Source organism: Triticum urartu, chromosome 5 (genome assembly GCF_003073215.2).
Source record: "Triticum urartu cultivar G1812 chromosome 5, Tu2.1, whole genome shotgun sequence".
Classification (NCBI taxonomy): domain Eukaryota; kingdom Viridiplantae; phylum Streptophyta; class Magnoliopsida; order Poales; family Poaceae; genus Triticum; species Triticum urartu.
The window spans coordinates 180,801,239-180,817,346 of NC_053026.1; the positions used below are offsets into that span (position 1 = coordinate 180,801,239).

Consider the following 16,108-nt stretch of genomic DNA (forward strand, 5'->3'; position numbering starts at 1 on the left):
AACCTCTCGTCTTCTTGCTCCCGCCGCCCAAAGCAACGCCGGTCATGTCGCATGCTCCTGCCTCCCGTGGCCGGCTGTGCTGCCGTGGAGGCCTCACCGCCCCCTACTATTCCCACCGCTGGCCAGGCCCTACAGCGACGGCAGCCTCACACCGCAGCCAAACCAGTGAACCCTCGTACTCCTCTCCGCGCGGGTTTCCACTGTCGCATCTTCGCCGGCTCCGCGTCGTCCCCTTCCTAGGCCTCGCCGTCGTCCACCGTCCTGGTGCTTTCGGCGCGGCATGGTCAACGTGGTCAAGGAACGAATTCCATCGGAAGAGTACTGTACGTGGAGAGGCTAACAACTGGGTCCATGGCCGCAGCAAGGAAGTGCCTCCTTATTACGCGCAAAATAATTATTCCTTCACTAGACAACGGGGACACACCGGACGGGCCACCATATTTCGCGAAAAAAACGTTTCCCCCTGACTGCTGGGACCCACTAGCTACATCTTCGCACGCAAGGAAGTGCATTCGGGCAAAAGAAGAATAAATGATTCGTCCCCCTGATTGCTGGGACCCACCAGCTACATCTTCGCATGCAAGGAAGTGCCTGACAGTCGGGACCCACCTGGTCGAAGCGTATGTAGCGTTGTCATTCTGGTCGCGAATGTGTACGTACATACTGGTCGATGTAGAGGCTTGCACGTGTCGTAGTAGAGGCGCGCACGTAGCATGTGCACGTACGTACAACGGCCAGGGTGCAAGAAACTAAATACGGCCACGTACGTACATACGGGCGGGGTCTCGAATGCCTACTCACGCATACGTACGGCCAGGTCTCGTGTACATGGCTGGGTCGGAACGGAGAAACTGCGTCGTTGTCATGTTCATGGGGAGGCAACAGAATGCGTCGTGTTCATCGGGAGGCAACGAAATGCGTGGGAGCCAACCGGCTTGGATGGAACAGCCGATGGAAACGAGGCCTGGGGTACCGTAGAACGGAGGAAACGGCCTTGTGTTCGACCGACCATGTTCGAAACGGGATCCTGTTCATCGGGAGGGGTCTGGCGTACCGCAAAATGGAGGAAACGGACTTCCTATGGTCGAAATGGGGGTCCTGTTGATCAGGAGGGGTGTGGCATACCGCAAAACGGAGGAAATGGACTTGTGTTGGAGCGCTACAGTCGAAACGGGGGTCCTGTTCATCGGGAGGGGTGTGGCGTACCGCAAAACGAGACTCCACGGGATACTGTTCATCTCCACTGTCGACCCCCTCCAGCCTCCACGGGCTACTGTTCATCCACCGTCGACCTCCTCCAGCCTCCACCTGCGGCTGTTCATCCACGGGCTCCTGTTCATCCAGCCTCCACCGAGCGCTACTCCACCGGCTACTGTTCAACCAGCCCTCTCCACGGGCTCCTGTTCAACCACCCCTCCACGGGGTACTGTTCGTCCGGCCCTCCACCGTCTACTGTTCATCCTGCCCTCCACGGGGTGGTCCTGTTCATCCAGCCCTCCACGGGGTCCTGTTCATCCAGCCCCAACCGGCTCGATCGATCGGGGTCCTGTTCATCTAGAGGCAACACCACGGGGTCCTGTTCATCCACCCCCTCCAGGAACTGTTCATCCAAACCCCCCAGCAACGCTCACTGTTCATCCAGAGGCAACATCGATCAGCTTCAGATAGCAGCAGTAGCGAAGGAATCGCTCGATCGGGTTCAGTTAACAGCCATCGATCGATCGCTCGGGTTCAGTAACGCGTAGCCTACAGTGCAATCGCTCGGGTTCAGTTAGAGCCCAATGCCTCGCACCCACGCGCGTGCATGTACGAGAGAAACGTGCATCGCTCGGCCCCGACCACCCACCATAACTGGGAACACCCCGATATTTTCCTCGCCCTCGCTTCTACCACGGTTTTTTCCGTCATGGACAGCCCAAAGAATGTCATGCAGATGCGTCTCCGGCCCGCCCAGGACGAAAAGCCCATTTTCTATCATGATTTTTTGTCATAGAAGTAGGACCCCACCACATCTATGATGATACCGGGGTTTGTCACAATTATCGTCATAGAAGTGTCATAAGCATGATAGAAAAAAATTCGTTTGGCACAAAATGTCACGGATGTGTCTTTTTTTTGTAGTGTATTGACCGGGAGGGGTGTGGCATACCGCAAAACAGAGGAAACAGACTTGTGTTGGAGCGCTACGGTCGAAACGGGGGTCCTGTTCATCGGAAGGGGTGTGGCGTACCACAATATGGGACTCCACGGGCTACTGTTCATCCACCGTCGACCTCCTCCAGCCTCCACGGGCTACTGTTCATCCACCGTCGACCTCCTCCAGCCTCCACCTGTGACTGTTCATCCACGGGCTCCTATTCATCCAGCCTCCACCGCGCGCTCCTCCACCGGCTACTGTTCAACCAGCCCTCTCCATGGGGGTCCTGTTCAACCACCCCTCCACAGTCTACTGTTCATCCAGCCCTCCATCGGCTACTGTTCAACCAGCCCTCCACGGGGTCCTGTTCATCCAGCCCTCCAGGGGGTCCTGTTCATCCACCGGCTCGATCGATCGGGGTACTGTTCATCCAGCGGCAACGGCCTCTACTACCACGGGTTCCTGTTCATCCAACCCCCCACCGAGAACTGTTCATCCAAACCCCCTCAACAACGCTCACTATTCATCCAGGGAAAGAGGCAGCAGTATTCGATCGGCTTCAGTTAGCAGCAGTAGCGAAGGAATCACTCGGGTTTAGTTAACAGCAAGGGATCGATCGATCGCTCGGGTTCAGTGTAACGTGTAGCCAGCAATGCAATCGCTCGGGTTCAGTTAGAGCCCAACTCCTCGCTCGGGTTCAGTTAGAGCACAACGCCTCGCACACACGCGTGTATGTACGAGAGAAACATGCATCGCTCAGCCCCCGACCACCCACCGTAACCGGGAACTCCCCGATATTTTCCTCGCCCTCGCTTCTACCATGGTTTTTTCCGTCATGGACGGCCCAAAGAATGTCATGCAGCTGCGTCTCCGGCCCGCCCAGGACGAAAAGCCCATTTTCTGTCATGATTTTTTGTCATAGAAGTAGGACCCCACCACATCTATGATGATACCGGGTTTTGTCACAATTATCGTCATAGAAGTGTCATAAGTATGATAGAATTTTTTTTCGTTCGGCCTAAAATTTCACAGATGTGTCTTTTTTTGTAGTGCAAGCAGAGTACGTTCCGCACCAGAGTGGTACGTTAATCCTGTTCTGGAAGTCATGTTACTAGACCATGACAAACCTATGAACTATGAGGAAGCGATGATGAGCCTAGATTCCGTGAAATGGCTTAAGGCCATGAAGGGATCCATGTATGAGAACAAAGTATGGACTTTGATTGACTTGCCTGATGATTGGTGAGCCATTCAGAATAAATGGATCTTCAAGAGGAAGACGGACGCTGATGGTAGTGTTACTATCTACAAAGCTCGAGTTGTCGCAAAAGGTTTTTGACAAGTTCAAGGTGTTGACTATGATGAGATTTTCTCACTCGTATCGATGCTTAAAAGTCTATTCGAATCATGTTAGCAGTTGCCGCATTTTATGAAATCTGGCAAATGGATATCAAAACTACATTCCTTAATGGATTTATTAAAGAAGAGTTGTATATGATGCAACCAGAAGGTTTTGTCAATCCTAAAGGTACTAACAAAGTGTGCAAGCTCCAGCGATCCATCTATGCACTGGTGCAAGCATCTCGGAGTTGGAATATACGCTTTGATGAGTTGATCAAAGCATATAGGTTTATACAGAGTTTTGGAGAAGCCTGTATTTACTAGAAAGTGAGTGGGAGCTCTGTAGCATTTCTGATATTATATGTGGATGACATATTATTGATCGGAAATGATACTGAATTTATGGATAGCATAAAAGGATACTTGAATAAGAATTTTTCAATGAAAGACCTCGGTGAAGCTGCTTACATATTGGGCATCAAAATCTATAGAGATAGATCAAGACGCTTGATAAATTTTCAATGAGTACATACCTTGACAAGTTTTTGAAGTAGTTCAAAATGGAACAGCCAAAGAAGGAGTTCTTGCCTGTGTTGCAAGGTGTGAGCTTGAGTAAAGACTCAAAACCCGGCCCACGGTAGAAAATAGAAAGAGAATGAAAAGTCATTCCCTATGCCTTAGCGTGATTTTGGCAAGGGAGTACAATAGTGATCTAGGAGTAGATCACTAGACAGCGGTCAAAATTATCCTTAGAGGACTAAGGAAATATTTCTCGGTTATGGAGGTGATAAAAGAGTTCGTCATAAAGAGTTACGTCGATGCAAGCTTTTGACACCAATCTAGATGACTCTACGTCTCGATCTAGATACATATTGAAAGTGGTACCAATTAGCTAGAGTAGCTCCGTGCAGAGTATTGTAGACATAGAAATTTGCAAAATACATACGGATCTGAATGTTGCAGACCCGTTGACTAAGCCTCTCTCACGAGCAAAACATGACCACTCTTTGGGTGTTAATCACATAGCAATGTGAACTAGATTATTGACTCTTGTAAACCCTTTGGGTATTAGTCACATGAAGATGTGAACTTATCACATAAAGATGTGAACTATTGGAGTGAAATCACATGACGATGTGAACTAGATTATTGACTCTAGTGCAAGTGGGAGACTGAAGGAAATATGCCCTAGAGGCAATAATAAAGTTGGTATTTATATTTCCTTATATCATGATAAATATTTATTATTCATGCTAGAATTGTATTAACCGGAAACTTAGTACATGTGTGAATACATAGACAAACAAAGTGTCCCTAATATGCCTCTACTTGACTAGCTCGTTAATCAAAGATGGTTAAGTTTCCTAGCCATAGACATGTGTTCTCATTTGATGAATGGGATCAGATCATTAGAGAATGATGTGATGGACAAGACCCATCTGTTAGCTTAGCACTATGATCGTTTAGTTTATTGCTATTGCTTTCTTCATGACTTATACATGTTCCTCAGACTATGAGATTATGCAACTCCCGAATACCGGAGGAACACCTTGTGTGCTATCAAGCGTCACAGCGTAACTGGGTGATTATAAAGATGCTCGACAGGTGTCTCCGATGGTGTTTGTTGAGTTGGCATAGATCGAGATTAGGATTTCTCACTCCGATTGTCGGAGAGGTATCTCTGGGCCCTCTCGGTAATGCACATCACTATAAGCCTTGCAAGCAATGTGACTAATGAGTTAGTTTCGGGATGATGCATTACAGAACGAGTAAAGAGACTTTCCAGTAATGAGATTGAACTAGGTATGATGATACCGACGATCGAATCTCGGGCAAGTAACATACCGATGACAAAGGGAACAACGTATGTTATTATGCGGTTTGACCGATAAAGATCCTCGTAGAATATGTAGGAACCAATATGAGCATCCAGGTTACGCTATTGGTTATTGACCAGAGATGTGTCTCGGTCATGTCTACATAGTTCTTGAACCTGTAGGGTTCGCACGCTTGACGTTCGATGACGATATGTATTATGAGTTATGTGATTTGATGTACCGAAGGTTGTTCGGAGTCCCGGATGAGATCACGGACATGACGAGGAGTCTCGAAATGGTCGAGACATAAAGATTCATATATTGGAAGGTTACATTCGGACACCGGAATGGTTCGGGTTGTTTCAGATAAGTTTCGGAGTACCGGGGGTTACCGGAACCCCCTCCAGGAAGTTATTGGGCCTTATGGGCCTAGTGGAGGAAGAGAGGAGGCAGGCCAAGAGGTGGCGCCCCCCCTAGCCCAACCCAAATTGGACTAGGGCTAGGGGGGCGGCCCCCTTTCCTTCTCTTCTTCATCTCCTTCCTTCTTCTCCTGCTTGGACTAGGAAAGGGGGAAACCTACTCCTACTAGGAGTAGGAATACCCCCCTTGGGCGCGCCCCTTGAGGCCGGCCCTCCTCCTCCTCCCCTCCTTTATATACGGGGGAAGGAGGCACCCATGGACACACAAGTTGATCTTTAGCCGTGTGCGGTGCCCCCCACCGCAGTTTTATACCTCGATCATATTGTCGTAGTGCTTAGGCGAAGCCTTGCATCGATAACTTCATCATCACCGTCAACACGCCGTCGTGCTGATGGAACTCACCCTCGGCCTCAGCTGGATCAAGAGTACGAGGGACGTCACCGAGCTGAACGTGTGTAGATCACGGAGGTGCCATGCGTTTGGTACTTGATCGGTTGGATCGCGACGTTCGACTACATCTACTGCATTACTTAATGCTTCCTCTTTCGGTCTACAAGGGTACGTAGACACACTCTCCCCTCTCGTTGCTATGCATCTTCTAGATAGATCTTGCGTGATCGTAGGAATTTTTTTGAAATACTGCGTTCCCCAACACCTTGAACATGTCCTTCTTGGTAAGAATGTTTGCTTTTTTACCAAGCATTAGAAACATCTTCTAAGCCCTAGAGATAGAACACATATATAGTTTTTTTGAAAGATCCAACAATTGTTGGCTTTTCATATCATTAGCAGAAAGCAATGAGGAAAACAAAGTGCATTGGGGGGGGGGGTCCTAAGATCAGTACAGAAAAGGTTACAGCAACTCTGTTTCGGCCTAGCCTTTGCTGACCGAAGGAAAAAGGAAATTACAATGGCCTATATCTCATGGCGGATCCCGGAAGGGTCTCTCCAAGCATCTTGCGCCCGCGTGCTGCCAGAGCTCCACTGAATTTTCGATGGCCTTTGCAATATCCCTTGATGCGGGATGTTTGCCTCTGAATGTGCAGTTGTTCCGTTCTTTCTAGATCTCCCAGCATGTCAAAAGCATGATCGTGTTGGCGCCCTTCCGTTGGGCAGCGGAGTTTTACTAATCATCCGCTGCATGATCGCTGGAGAGGTGGATATTTGCCATGACTGATGTGGAGCTAGCTGCCGGCATCCTTCTCTTGCTCCCACCATGTCCCAGACTTTGACGGTTGTTCGGCAATTCCAGACCAAGTGATGGGTTGACTCCAAGCTACGGACGCAGAGCTGGCAGAAATAATTGTTTGGCTAGCCGCGTCTCTGGCCAAACACACACACACGCACACACACACACACACACATATAGTGAGTTAAACTTCAGAAACTACATGAGAAACCCATTGAACAGAGTATCCAATATTACTTGATATCATCTCTAGATCCAAAAACATCATTTCCTATCTACTTTGATCCCGAAGATCTAAGCCGAATCTTCAATATGGAAGGAACCATAAACATGCCTTAGACATAATGCTTTTGCAGCTGCTCTACAGAACAATAACACTGATTATCAAGTTAAATAGACGAGTTAATAAATAACTTGACACGATCCAGTGGTTAATCCTGCTTCAGTAGACATCGTCCCATATTCCCATTTTTCATTACCGAACAATAACAGCGTGTGGCTCCTAATTTTCAATTGTCAAACGAAAATCTCTATCATTGCAACTATAAATTTTTTCCGCCGAAATCAAGAAACCCCAAAATTCATACAACCCACAAGATTGAATCGAAAAGGAGCGAATAGATCCTTACCAGATCCTGATGACAAGCCTATTTGGGTGCATCGGCGCCGCTGGCCTTGTCGCGATTGGGATGGGAGTTTTGGCGTGGGCGGCGTTTTGGTAAAAACCAAGACTGGGCGTTGTGCGCTAATACCTTGGGCCTTCATGAACGATAGTGGTGATGCTCATGGCGCAGGGCCAAGCCCATTATCTCCGCGTGGTTGATGTGCGCCTGCGCAAACGCAAGGAAGCTGAAGGAAGCTGGACGACGAACTTGGCCATCGGCTACCTGCAACGTTGGCCAAGCGTCTACGTCAGTCTACTTCTACCTGCGTCTACATTAGTCTACTTGTACGTGCGACATGGGAGGGGGCCCTAGGATTTCGAGGGCCCGGGGCAGCCGCCCCCCCGCCCCCCCCCCCCCCCGGGCGACGTGTGTAGATTTACTAAATGCAAGTGCCAAGATCTTTTCTGATACCTCCTAGAGGAAAAGTGACTTTGCAAACCATGTAGATCAAAATATCAAAGGGATTGGTTCGTGCATCCAGTATGAACATGAAGGACAGAAAAGCAAAGGTCGTTATATCAGCGAGTAGCAGCTTTGCATCATCACCCTTAAATGATAAAGCGAAGGCGATACACTTACTCGGTGCGATTGCAAATCATATGCAACTTCAACACGTAACCTTCCTCATGGACAATGAAACAATGGCCAAGGCTATGGCATCAAGACAGATAAGATCCAATATAGGACACTGGGAGATTAAATCTCATCTAGCATATTTTCTTTGAGCCTCTGCCATTCTTGCTCCCAAAGTGTTCCACATCAGAAGAGAATCAAATATCATAGTGCATAGCTGTATCAGGAAGCCCACCATCTAAATTGAGAAGGTAGAAATAACTTCAAATGTTTATAATACTGATCATACAGGTGCTCAATGCCCTATGATTCATAGCCTATGCAAGTTGGATCTTCATGATTTTGCAATCTTTTTTTTTTGCGGGAAGAAAAAAATGTAAGATGTTCATGAGCATCAATATATGGCGCCTCCCTTTTGTCCCAGAAAAAAAAAGAGAAAAAGGAAATCCATTATAATAGCTTGGGCCTAAAAACAAAAGCCCGTTGTAGTAGGGCCTGCGAGCAACAGCCCGTTATGATAAACTACGAAAGCAAATCTGGACCGTCTGCTCCCCAGGGTAGACCCACATGGGCACGCATCTCATAGCACCTCTCCTCCGCGCCAATATGGATCCACAGCACAGACCGGCAGACCAACGCAGCAAACACCGCCTCTTCGTATCTCACTGCCCTTCCAGAAGCTTCCGGAAGGATCTCGTCCCACCACCGCCCCTTCCGAACTCGCGACTCCTCGCCGTTCCCCTTCCCCAACCCTCTTCCTTCTCGGCAGCATTCCCGCCTGCTCGGGTCTTCTCGGAGCGCTTTCGCAGCGGGGACAGCGTGGCTGGTTGAAACGCGAACGACTCCTGGTCCTCGGAGGGTTGTTGTCGGGGAGGACTGGGGTGGCGGCGGAGCTTCCGGAGACGATGGACGCGCTGGCGCAGCGGGTGAGCGCGCTGCGGGCCTCGCTGCAGAGCAGCCAAGGGAACACGGAGGGCATGGTCGCCATCCTCGGCTCCTTCGACCAGCGCCTCTCCGAGCTCGAGGCCACCATACACCCCATCCAGGTCGTCTCGTGCCCATTTCCGCTTGGTCTCGACGTCTCGTCGAATTTGATTGGAGCCGCGGGAGCGTGCGGCGTCTGATTTTGGGTGGTCGTGCAGGTGAGGGCGCACGCGACCCAGATGGCGCATGAGAACATCGACAAGGCGATCAAGGTCGCCGATGACATCCTCGCCCAGGTCGTCATCGTCCGCGAGGTGCGTGAACGTGCTCTCCTCTGCTCTGGCCTGCGTGTCTGATCGCAGGCAGCTTGTCCGCCTGCTGCTGCCCCGTAGAGGCGTAGAGTGCTTCCGTTATTTTATATAGTACGTATTGTTTTGTTTTGCCCCCCTTTGGGCTCTCTGTAACACTGTCGCTGTTCCTTGTTAAGTGATGAAACCGATGACCCCCCCCCCCCCCCCCCCCCCCCCCGAGGCTATAACTGACTCTCCCATTATATACAAAGGGTGGTGACACCTTTTGATTTGGTTGGCAAGGAGCTGAGGCATTGCATGCATTAGAGGGGATTGAGAGCGCCGAATTTGTCTTGCTTTGGTATTTGGAGGATGTGCTTGACTAGTTTTGGACTTGGACTTTCATTAATAAGGACCGGTACGTGCAGATTTTACATTTGGAGGTGATTAAAGGCGCATAGATAATAGATTGGTGGTGAGATAGCTTCCATGCTGGTGTAGTTGTGAACTGCATTTGTTCTTGTTTACTAGCAAGGGAATGATTAGCTTCGTATTAATTTCTATAGCACTTTCTATGCAGAGATTGCTCTTTTTAGACAGGTAATCACTGTTAAATTGGTTATAGTTGCAGTCTTGTACCTACGAATTTTGTTCTATTTTCGAACTATTTTAGACAGGTAATCACTGTTAAATTCGTTTATAACTTTGTTTGGAACTTTTATTTGCATGTTGTCCTTTTGAGCTTTAGGCAGAAGCTACGATATTGAGGGGGCCCCATGTGGATCTGGAGAGCTACCTGAAGGCTGTGGGTCATCTGAAAGACGCTGTTGGTTTTTTCTCCTCGAGGGAGAACTTTACGAGTAAAGAACGATTTCTGAATGATGTAAACGCTCTCTTATCTAAGTCTTCTCTGATGATTGAGGAAGAATTCAAGCGGTTGACGACAACATACAGGTTGATGCATCTACACGCATTTCTGAAATCTTAACTGGTTGGTTCCTTATATGTTGCTAGAGGAACAATTGCTGTATTTCCTGGACCTCTCCTAAGTCTCAACGATAATATATTAGTTCTTCTAATATCATTTTCCATCTGTGCTGTTATATCTCTTCTTCAGCAAACCTATTGAGGGTGATCTTATATTGGGTTCGCCTCCAAAGCTTCAATGGGCGTCAGATGGCGATGCTGAAGCAGATGGACGAAATTCTGCCCACTCCGAGCATCCATCCAAAGACTTGGAAACTGCCATTTGCAGGACTCCAGCACTGATCCCCTCTAGAATATTACCCCTTCTTCATACTATAGCTCAGAAATTGGTTCAGGATGGAAACCAGCAGTCATGCTACAAAATTTACAGGTAGGCTTTGAGCTGGGGATTTAACGTGAGATGGTTCTCATGATCTCATCATTGCCAACAGACTTTAATCTGATTATGTAAATGCTGCTTGCAGAAAACAAGACGGTCAGTGAATGTAGAGAGTACCTGAGTTATGGGAAATACATTAACAATGAAAAAAATATGCAGCAATGAGTTATACTTAGTCAGGTTTTGGTCAACTTTCACTATGTTGGTTGAAATTTATTGAGTTAAGAAAATTCCCTACTTACAGTATAGCTTACATTACTCTGCCATACTTATTGGTAGGAATGTTTTGCTGTATGAATGATCTTCCTTTTTCTTCCCAATTCCAACTTACATCTATTGTTATTTCTGACATTTTAATACTATGCAAAATCAAGCTCAGATTTCTTCTCTTCCTTCAGAGATGCTCGTCGTTCGGCATTAGAACTGAATCTTCGGAAACTGGGAGTAGAAAGGCTTAGTAAAGATGATGTAGAAAGAATGCAATCGGATGCTTTAGAAGCTAAAATTGGAAAGTGGAGCAAGTATTTGCAAATTACAGTGAGGGCCCTTTTTCAAATATGCTTATGATGTACTCCCTCCGTCTGAAAATACTTGTCATCAAAATGGATAAAAAGAGATGTATCTAGAACTAATATACGTCTAGATACATCCCCTTTTGTTCATTTTGATGACAAGTATTTTCCGGACGGAGGGAGTATGTGCTTAGACATCCAACTAACCGTCTATGCTTCAATAGGTGAAGCTCCTTGATGGAGAACGAAAAATTTGTGATGAGGTTTTTGAAGGTATCAGTTTCAACAAGGATCAGTGTTTCAGTGAACTGGCAGGAACTGGAGTTTCTGTTGCTAAAACTCTTCTCAGCTTTGGAGATGCTGTTGCTAAAAGTAAAAGGTCTCCTGAAAAGTTGTTTGTACTGCTGGATATGTATGAAGTAATGCATGAAGTTAGATCCGAGGTATGCTAAAAGCAGTGTGTTCCTGCAACACCAATATGGTATATATTTAGTATGCCATCACATTTTGATCAGTTATAGTAGTTATTAGCCATATATACGCAACATTTCTAGCTGCTGACAATTAGCAAATGAGTTTTGCTTGGTTCTTCTAGCAGTGTTAGTGTTTGCAGTTGTTATCTCTGCGGCTATGCTGTCAACTGTGACCATGTTGATATTGGCGACTATGGAAACAGTAACGCCTGCCTCTTTTGAATCTCATTTACCAGGTTGAAGTAATTTTTCAAGACAGTTCTTGCTCTGAGATGCGTGAGGCTGCATTGGGCTTGATGAAGCTCTTGGCACAGACTGCCCACGAAATGTTTGTTGATTTTGAGGAATTAGTTGAGAATGATACTTCAAAGACTAACGTCCATGACGGAACTGTCCATCCTTTGACTATCCGTGTGATCAATCATGTTAAATTCCTTTTTGAGTAAGCATCACCCATTTCGCCTAGCTATTAAACTCTTGGACACACAGAGATTTATTTGACTTAGATGTTAACCAATATAGGGTCAATCAGCATGGAATTTTACTCTTTAACTTTTGAGATGTATGGTCTCTCTTGTGTGTATTATTTGCGCTAGCCATATGTTGTCCTGAATTCACATTTTGTTCCACCAAGCGAACACTGATTAACTGTACTTAATGTATAATACCAATCAATGGCTGGTGGATCCAGAAGTTTGAGAAATTTGTTGGTCCACACATTTATATATTTACTCAAGTTCTTAGTGTCTTCATTTATTCCACATAGCTTAGGAGCTTGTCATATACATCAATGTTTCCCATTTCTTCTTTCCGTGTCTAGGCACCACATGTATTTATTTTCTTAATAAACTTAGGTGATATGTTGTTCAACTATAATTACAGGGAGTATTATATTATTTTTATTGAAGTGAATTTTAGTTTCTCAGTTTTTTTGGCATCATTTTCGAAATGGCATGCTAACTGATATGTGCGCTATTGACAGTTATCAGTTAACACTGAAGCTACTACTTCAAGAATTTGAAACTGGAAGTGATACTGAATCCCAACTTGCAGTTGTTTTGACAAAGATAATGCAAGCCCTTCAGAACAACTTAGACGGGAAATCTAACCAGTACAAGGATCCTGCGCTGATGAGCATATTTCTTGCGAACAACATTCACTACATGGTTAGTTCTGTTCGCAGGTATGCTATGTTTTGTGTTTCAGGTCTACACTATCTTGTCCAGACAGTGTACCTAGCAAATAATTTATTTTTGTCTCATCACAAGGTCAGAAGCCAAGCATATACTTGGTGATGACTGGATTCAGAGACATCGTAGGATTGTACAGCAACATGCCAAACAATACAAAATGGTTGCATGGGGAAAGGTTAGTGCTTCAGATCTGGAGACTGTCTCCATCCATGAACCGTCCTCTGCTCCTCTCCCCGTCGCCTAGTCTTGCTGCGGTGGTGGGGTTGGTCGTCCTGGCTATGGCTCATCATGGTGTCTCGCTTCCTCCCTTGGTCGTCCTCGGCAAGATCCGGGTTTTCCTAGTCGGTTCAACTCCGACCGGCGTGGCTTGGGATGCTCCCCTCGGTTGGTGCTTGTCCCCTCGTGGCCTTTTCCGTTTGCGGCCCGGGTGACGGCCGGTCTGACGGTGTCGGGCTGGTGGCCTTGGCGCTTGGTGATGTCGTGCCTAGTCTCGTGCATGTGGTGCATCTAAAGCCTGTGGTGGTTTCGTCCGTTCGGTGCCTGTGCTTCAGTTGATTTCGTCGTTGTCGTCATGGTAGTCGAGCTTGGTCGTGTTGTAGCTTGCTAATGTTCAGGTTCTTGTGGCGGATGTTCCTTCTTGCCTTGTTATGTATTGCTGTTATAGATTAGTTGGGATTTGTTTTGGTCATCTTCCGGTCGTGGATTGCCAAGTCTCGAGTAGTGATCCTTAGGTCGTTTTAGTTTGGTCGTGTCGCTTGTGCGGGGTCAGGCCTTTCTTTGGCGTTGTATCACCTTCTTCCTTAATGAATATACATGCAGCTCTACTGCATTGCTCGAAAAATTTCTTAGCTGTTTTGCTTTTATATTTTACTGCTCGATGTTCGGATTAATGTTATTTTGCCCTGACAATGATACTATATTTTGTCGTTGGGCACAATATTTATTTTGTAAAGTTTGAACATGTTAGAACTTTTGATGAACCGTAAAACATATTGGCTTTTCAATACAGTACTGCTCCCATTGATTTGCAAAGGTTCACTACCTTATCCTGTAGATTAGATAGTTCCCAAATTATTTTTCCTATTATATTCACATAAATGGAAATAATGAATAGGGAGGTGATTGATTCCGTTTACTCTGAGTTCGTTATTTAGGCTGTTCAGACTCTCTCCATTCAAGTTGCCAGCAGCAGTGGTACATCAGCATCGTCTGATCTTAGCAGCAGTGGAGTTTCAAGAGCTATGATCAAAGAAAGGTCAACTGCCATGGTAGCTTGTTGTGTTAAATTTTGAAGAAATAAACCAGTAATGGAGTTACAAAACTGTATGTTCTTTCCTTGCCAGGTTTAAGTCTTTCAATATGCAATTTGAAGAGCTTTGTGCAAAGCAATCTCTATGGACCATACCTGATCAAGAACTGAGAGAAACTCTGAGGCTTTCTATAGCTGAAGTTCTCTTGCCAGCCTATATGTCCTTCGTTAAACGCTTTGGGTATGTTAACCAACTTTTTCTTGATCTTGTTAGGCACTCCATATTATTATTCATTCAGTTTAATGGATTATTAAATGATAATCAAATCCTATCATAGTTGTGTTAAGTAGGAAAGAGAGGTGCGAGAATATTGTATGTTATCTTCCTGCATGTCGGAGCTGATCATGCATGATTGTAAAAACTATTTTTTCTAATATATTAGTGTGGTTTTAAGAAAACAAAGAAAGAAACCCTAGCGTAATTGTGTTTGACTTTGACCCCAGAACCTTAGCCGTATATATGATACATAGTTTTTTTTTTCAAAACGGAGACAAAAGTTTTGTCTCATCAATTCATTAAGAAGAATAAGAGAGTTGTGGTTTTCTTGGTTTTACAATGTCTCTAGCCCATCCATTTTCCCATCTGCTACATTAAGTTGTTGAATAACTCACAAATGATTGAAATGGCAGCCCAATCATCGTTGGTTCCCAGTCATTTCTCCCTCTATTTTGCGCATCATTGTCATTGCAATTCTTCATGCTGGTTCTGGTTTTATATAACCACGTCCATACTATTGTTCTTAACTTTCAGGAATCTTGTTGAAAATGAAAAGAAGCCTCATAAATACTTGAAATACCAGCCAGATGAGTTGGACCAGTTGCTGGGTGAGTTCTTTGAAGGACAACAATCTGTTGAACAGAAGAAGTAAGCACCGGGGGGCAGTTAAAAAGGAATCCTGCTAGTAGTTCTTGTAGCAAACTTCTGTAAAGATCTCTACAGATCGAAGCAACTAAACATTTTTTTTACCAAAGACAGCAAGATGCTGTTTTCATTCACGAAGGAAGGATAAAAACATCCCAGAGAGGATAATACAAAAAAATTATGTACAAGCTGAACAGAATTTACCAGCTATATATATTGGAAATATGAGCAAATTACTACGAGATTTAATCCGAATAAACATAAAATAAATCATAAAAGCAATAGTAGAGATTAAACTAATCATGCGAACTAGCATAGTAGATGAACATATCACATTTAGGGCACATACTAGAAACATGAATTCTACCACGATCTCGAACAGAAAGGATAGAAACACATACAGTGCAGCGGGAGCAGCACTGCCGGCATTGACGTTGTCGCCCATGTCGTCGAGGATGAGGTTGCTGAGGTCGGGGAAGAAGTCGTCGTTGGCGAAGTCGTCGCTGCCAGCAGTCGCGTGAGTGTGCTCCCCAAAAACCTGATTGCCCTTCTCCCGTACAGGATCACGAGAGGCGGGGTTTCGGAGGCCTGCTGTCCGTTCTCCCAGTGCACGCTGAAAGGAGGGATGGAGAAGATTTGCTTGGTGGCGCAATGATCTGGAACGGTGGTGAGAAACCATACGAAGCGGCAGCGGCTAGGGTAGATGTCTGCTTGACTATATAGTGCGGGCCGGGTAGGTCGTGGGAGTAAACCCCATGTCGGAGTCGTCACGATCCAAAAGAATCGGAAACGGTTCAGTAATTAACGCATCCATTAATTATTAATTAATGACTCATTAATTTTTCCCGAGCAGCAAAAATATAGACAAAGTGCATAGCTCTATCCTCGGCTCGGCTAAATCCCGCAACCCGCGGCGCGTCGTGACGAGGCGTGGCGAGCGAGGAGAAGGAGCACGTGTAGGTCTCATCTTCTCATGCTCATACAAGTGGTAGAAGAGCTCACCTTATAAAGAGGTGCAAGTCTCTTTCAACTTCTGT

The 16,108-nt window shown here is 46.0% G+C and overlaps 1 protein-coding gene across 5 annotated transcripts; it reads left to right on the plus strand.

The window, feature by feature from the left end:
* Nucleotides 1-8,774: 8,774 nt before the first annotated feature.
* On the plus strand, nucleotides 8,775-15,093 carry LOC125508320 (exocyst complex component EXO70A1-like). 5 transcript variants are annotated; one of them, XM_048673001.1, is made up of 12 exons: nucleotides 8,775-9,188; nucleotides 9,285-9,380; nucleotides 10,105-10,310; nucleotides 10,474-10,713; nucleotides 11,121-11,259; nucleotides 11,459-11,677; nucleotides 11,944-12,149; nucleotides 12,690-12,890; nucleotides 12,976-13,075; nucleotides 14,055-14,155; nucleotides 14,244-14,390; nucleotides 14,961-15,093. In XM_048673001.1, exons 1-12 carry the CDS (start codon nucleotides 9,048-9,050, stop codon nucleotides 15,076-15,078), a joined length of 1,914 nt encoding a protein of 637 aa, XP_048528958.1. In that variant the 5' UTR covers nucleotides 8,775-9,047; the 3' UTR covers nucleotides 15,079-15,093. The 5 variants fall into 5 exon arrangements, with proteins under 5 accessions (XP_048528958.1, XP_048528956.1, XP_048528957.1 ...); XM_048672999.1 differs by lacking the exon at nucleotides 12,976-13,075 and having other exon boundaries at nucleotides 8,901-9,188; nucleotides 12,690-12,873; XM_048673000.1 differs by lacking the exon at nucleotides 14,961-15,093 and having other exon boundaries at nucleotides 8,901-9,188; nucleotides 14,055-14,168; nucleotides 14,244-14,383.
* The last annotated feature ends 1,015 nt before the right edge of the window (nucleotides 15,094-16,108 follow it).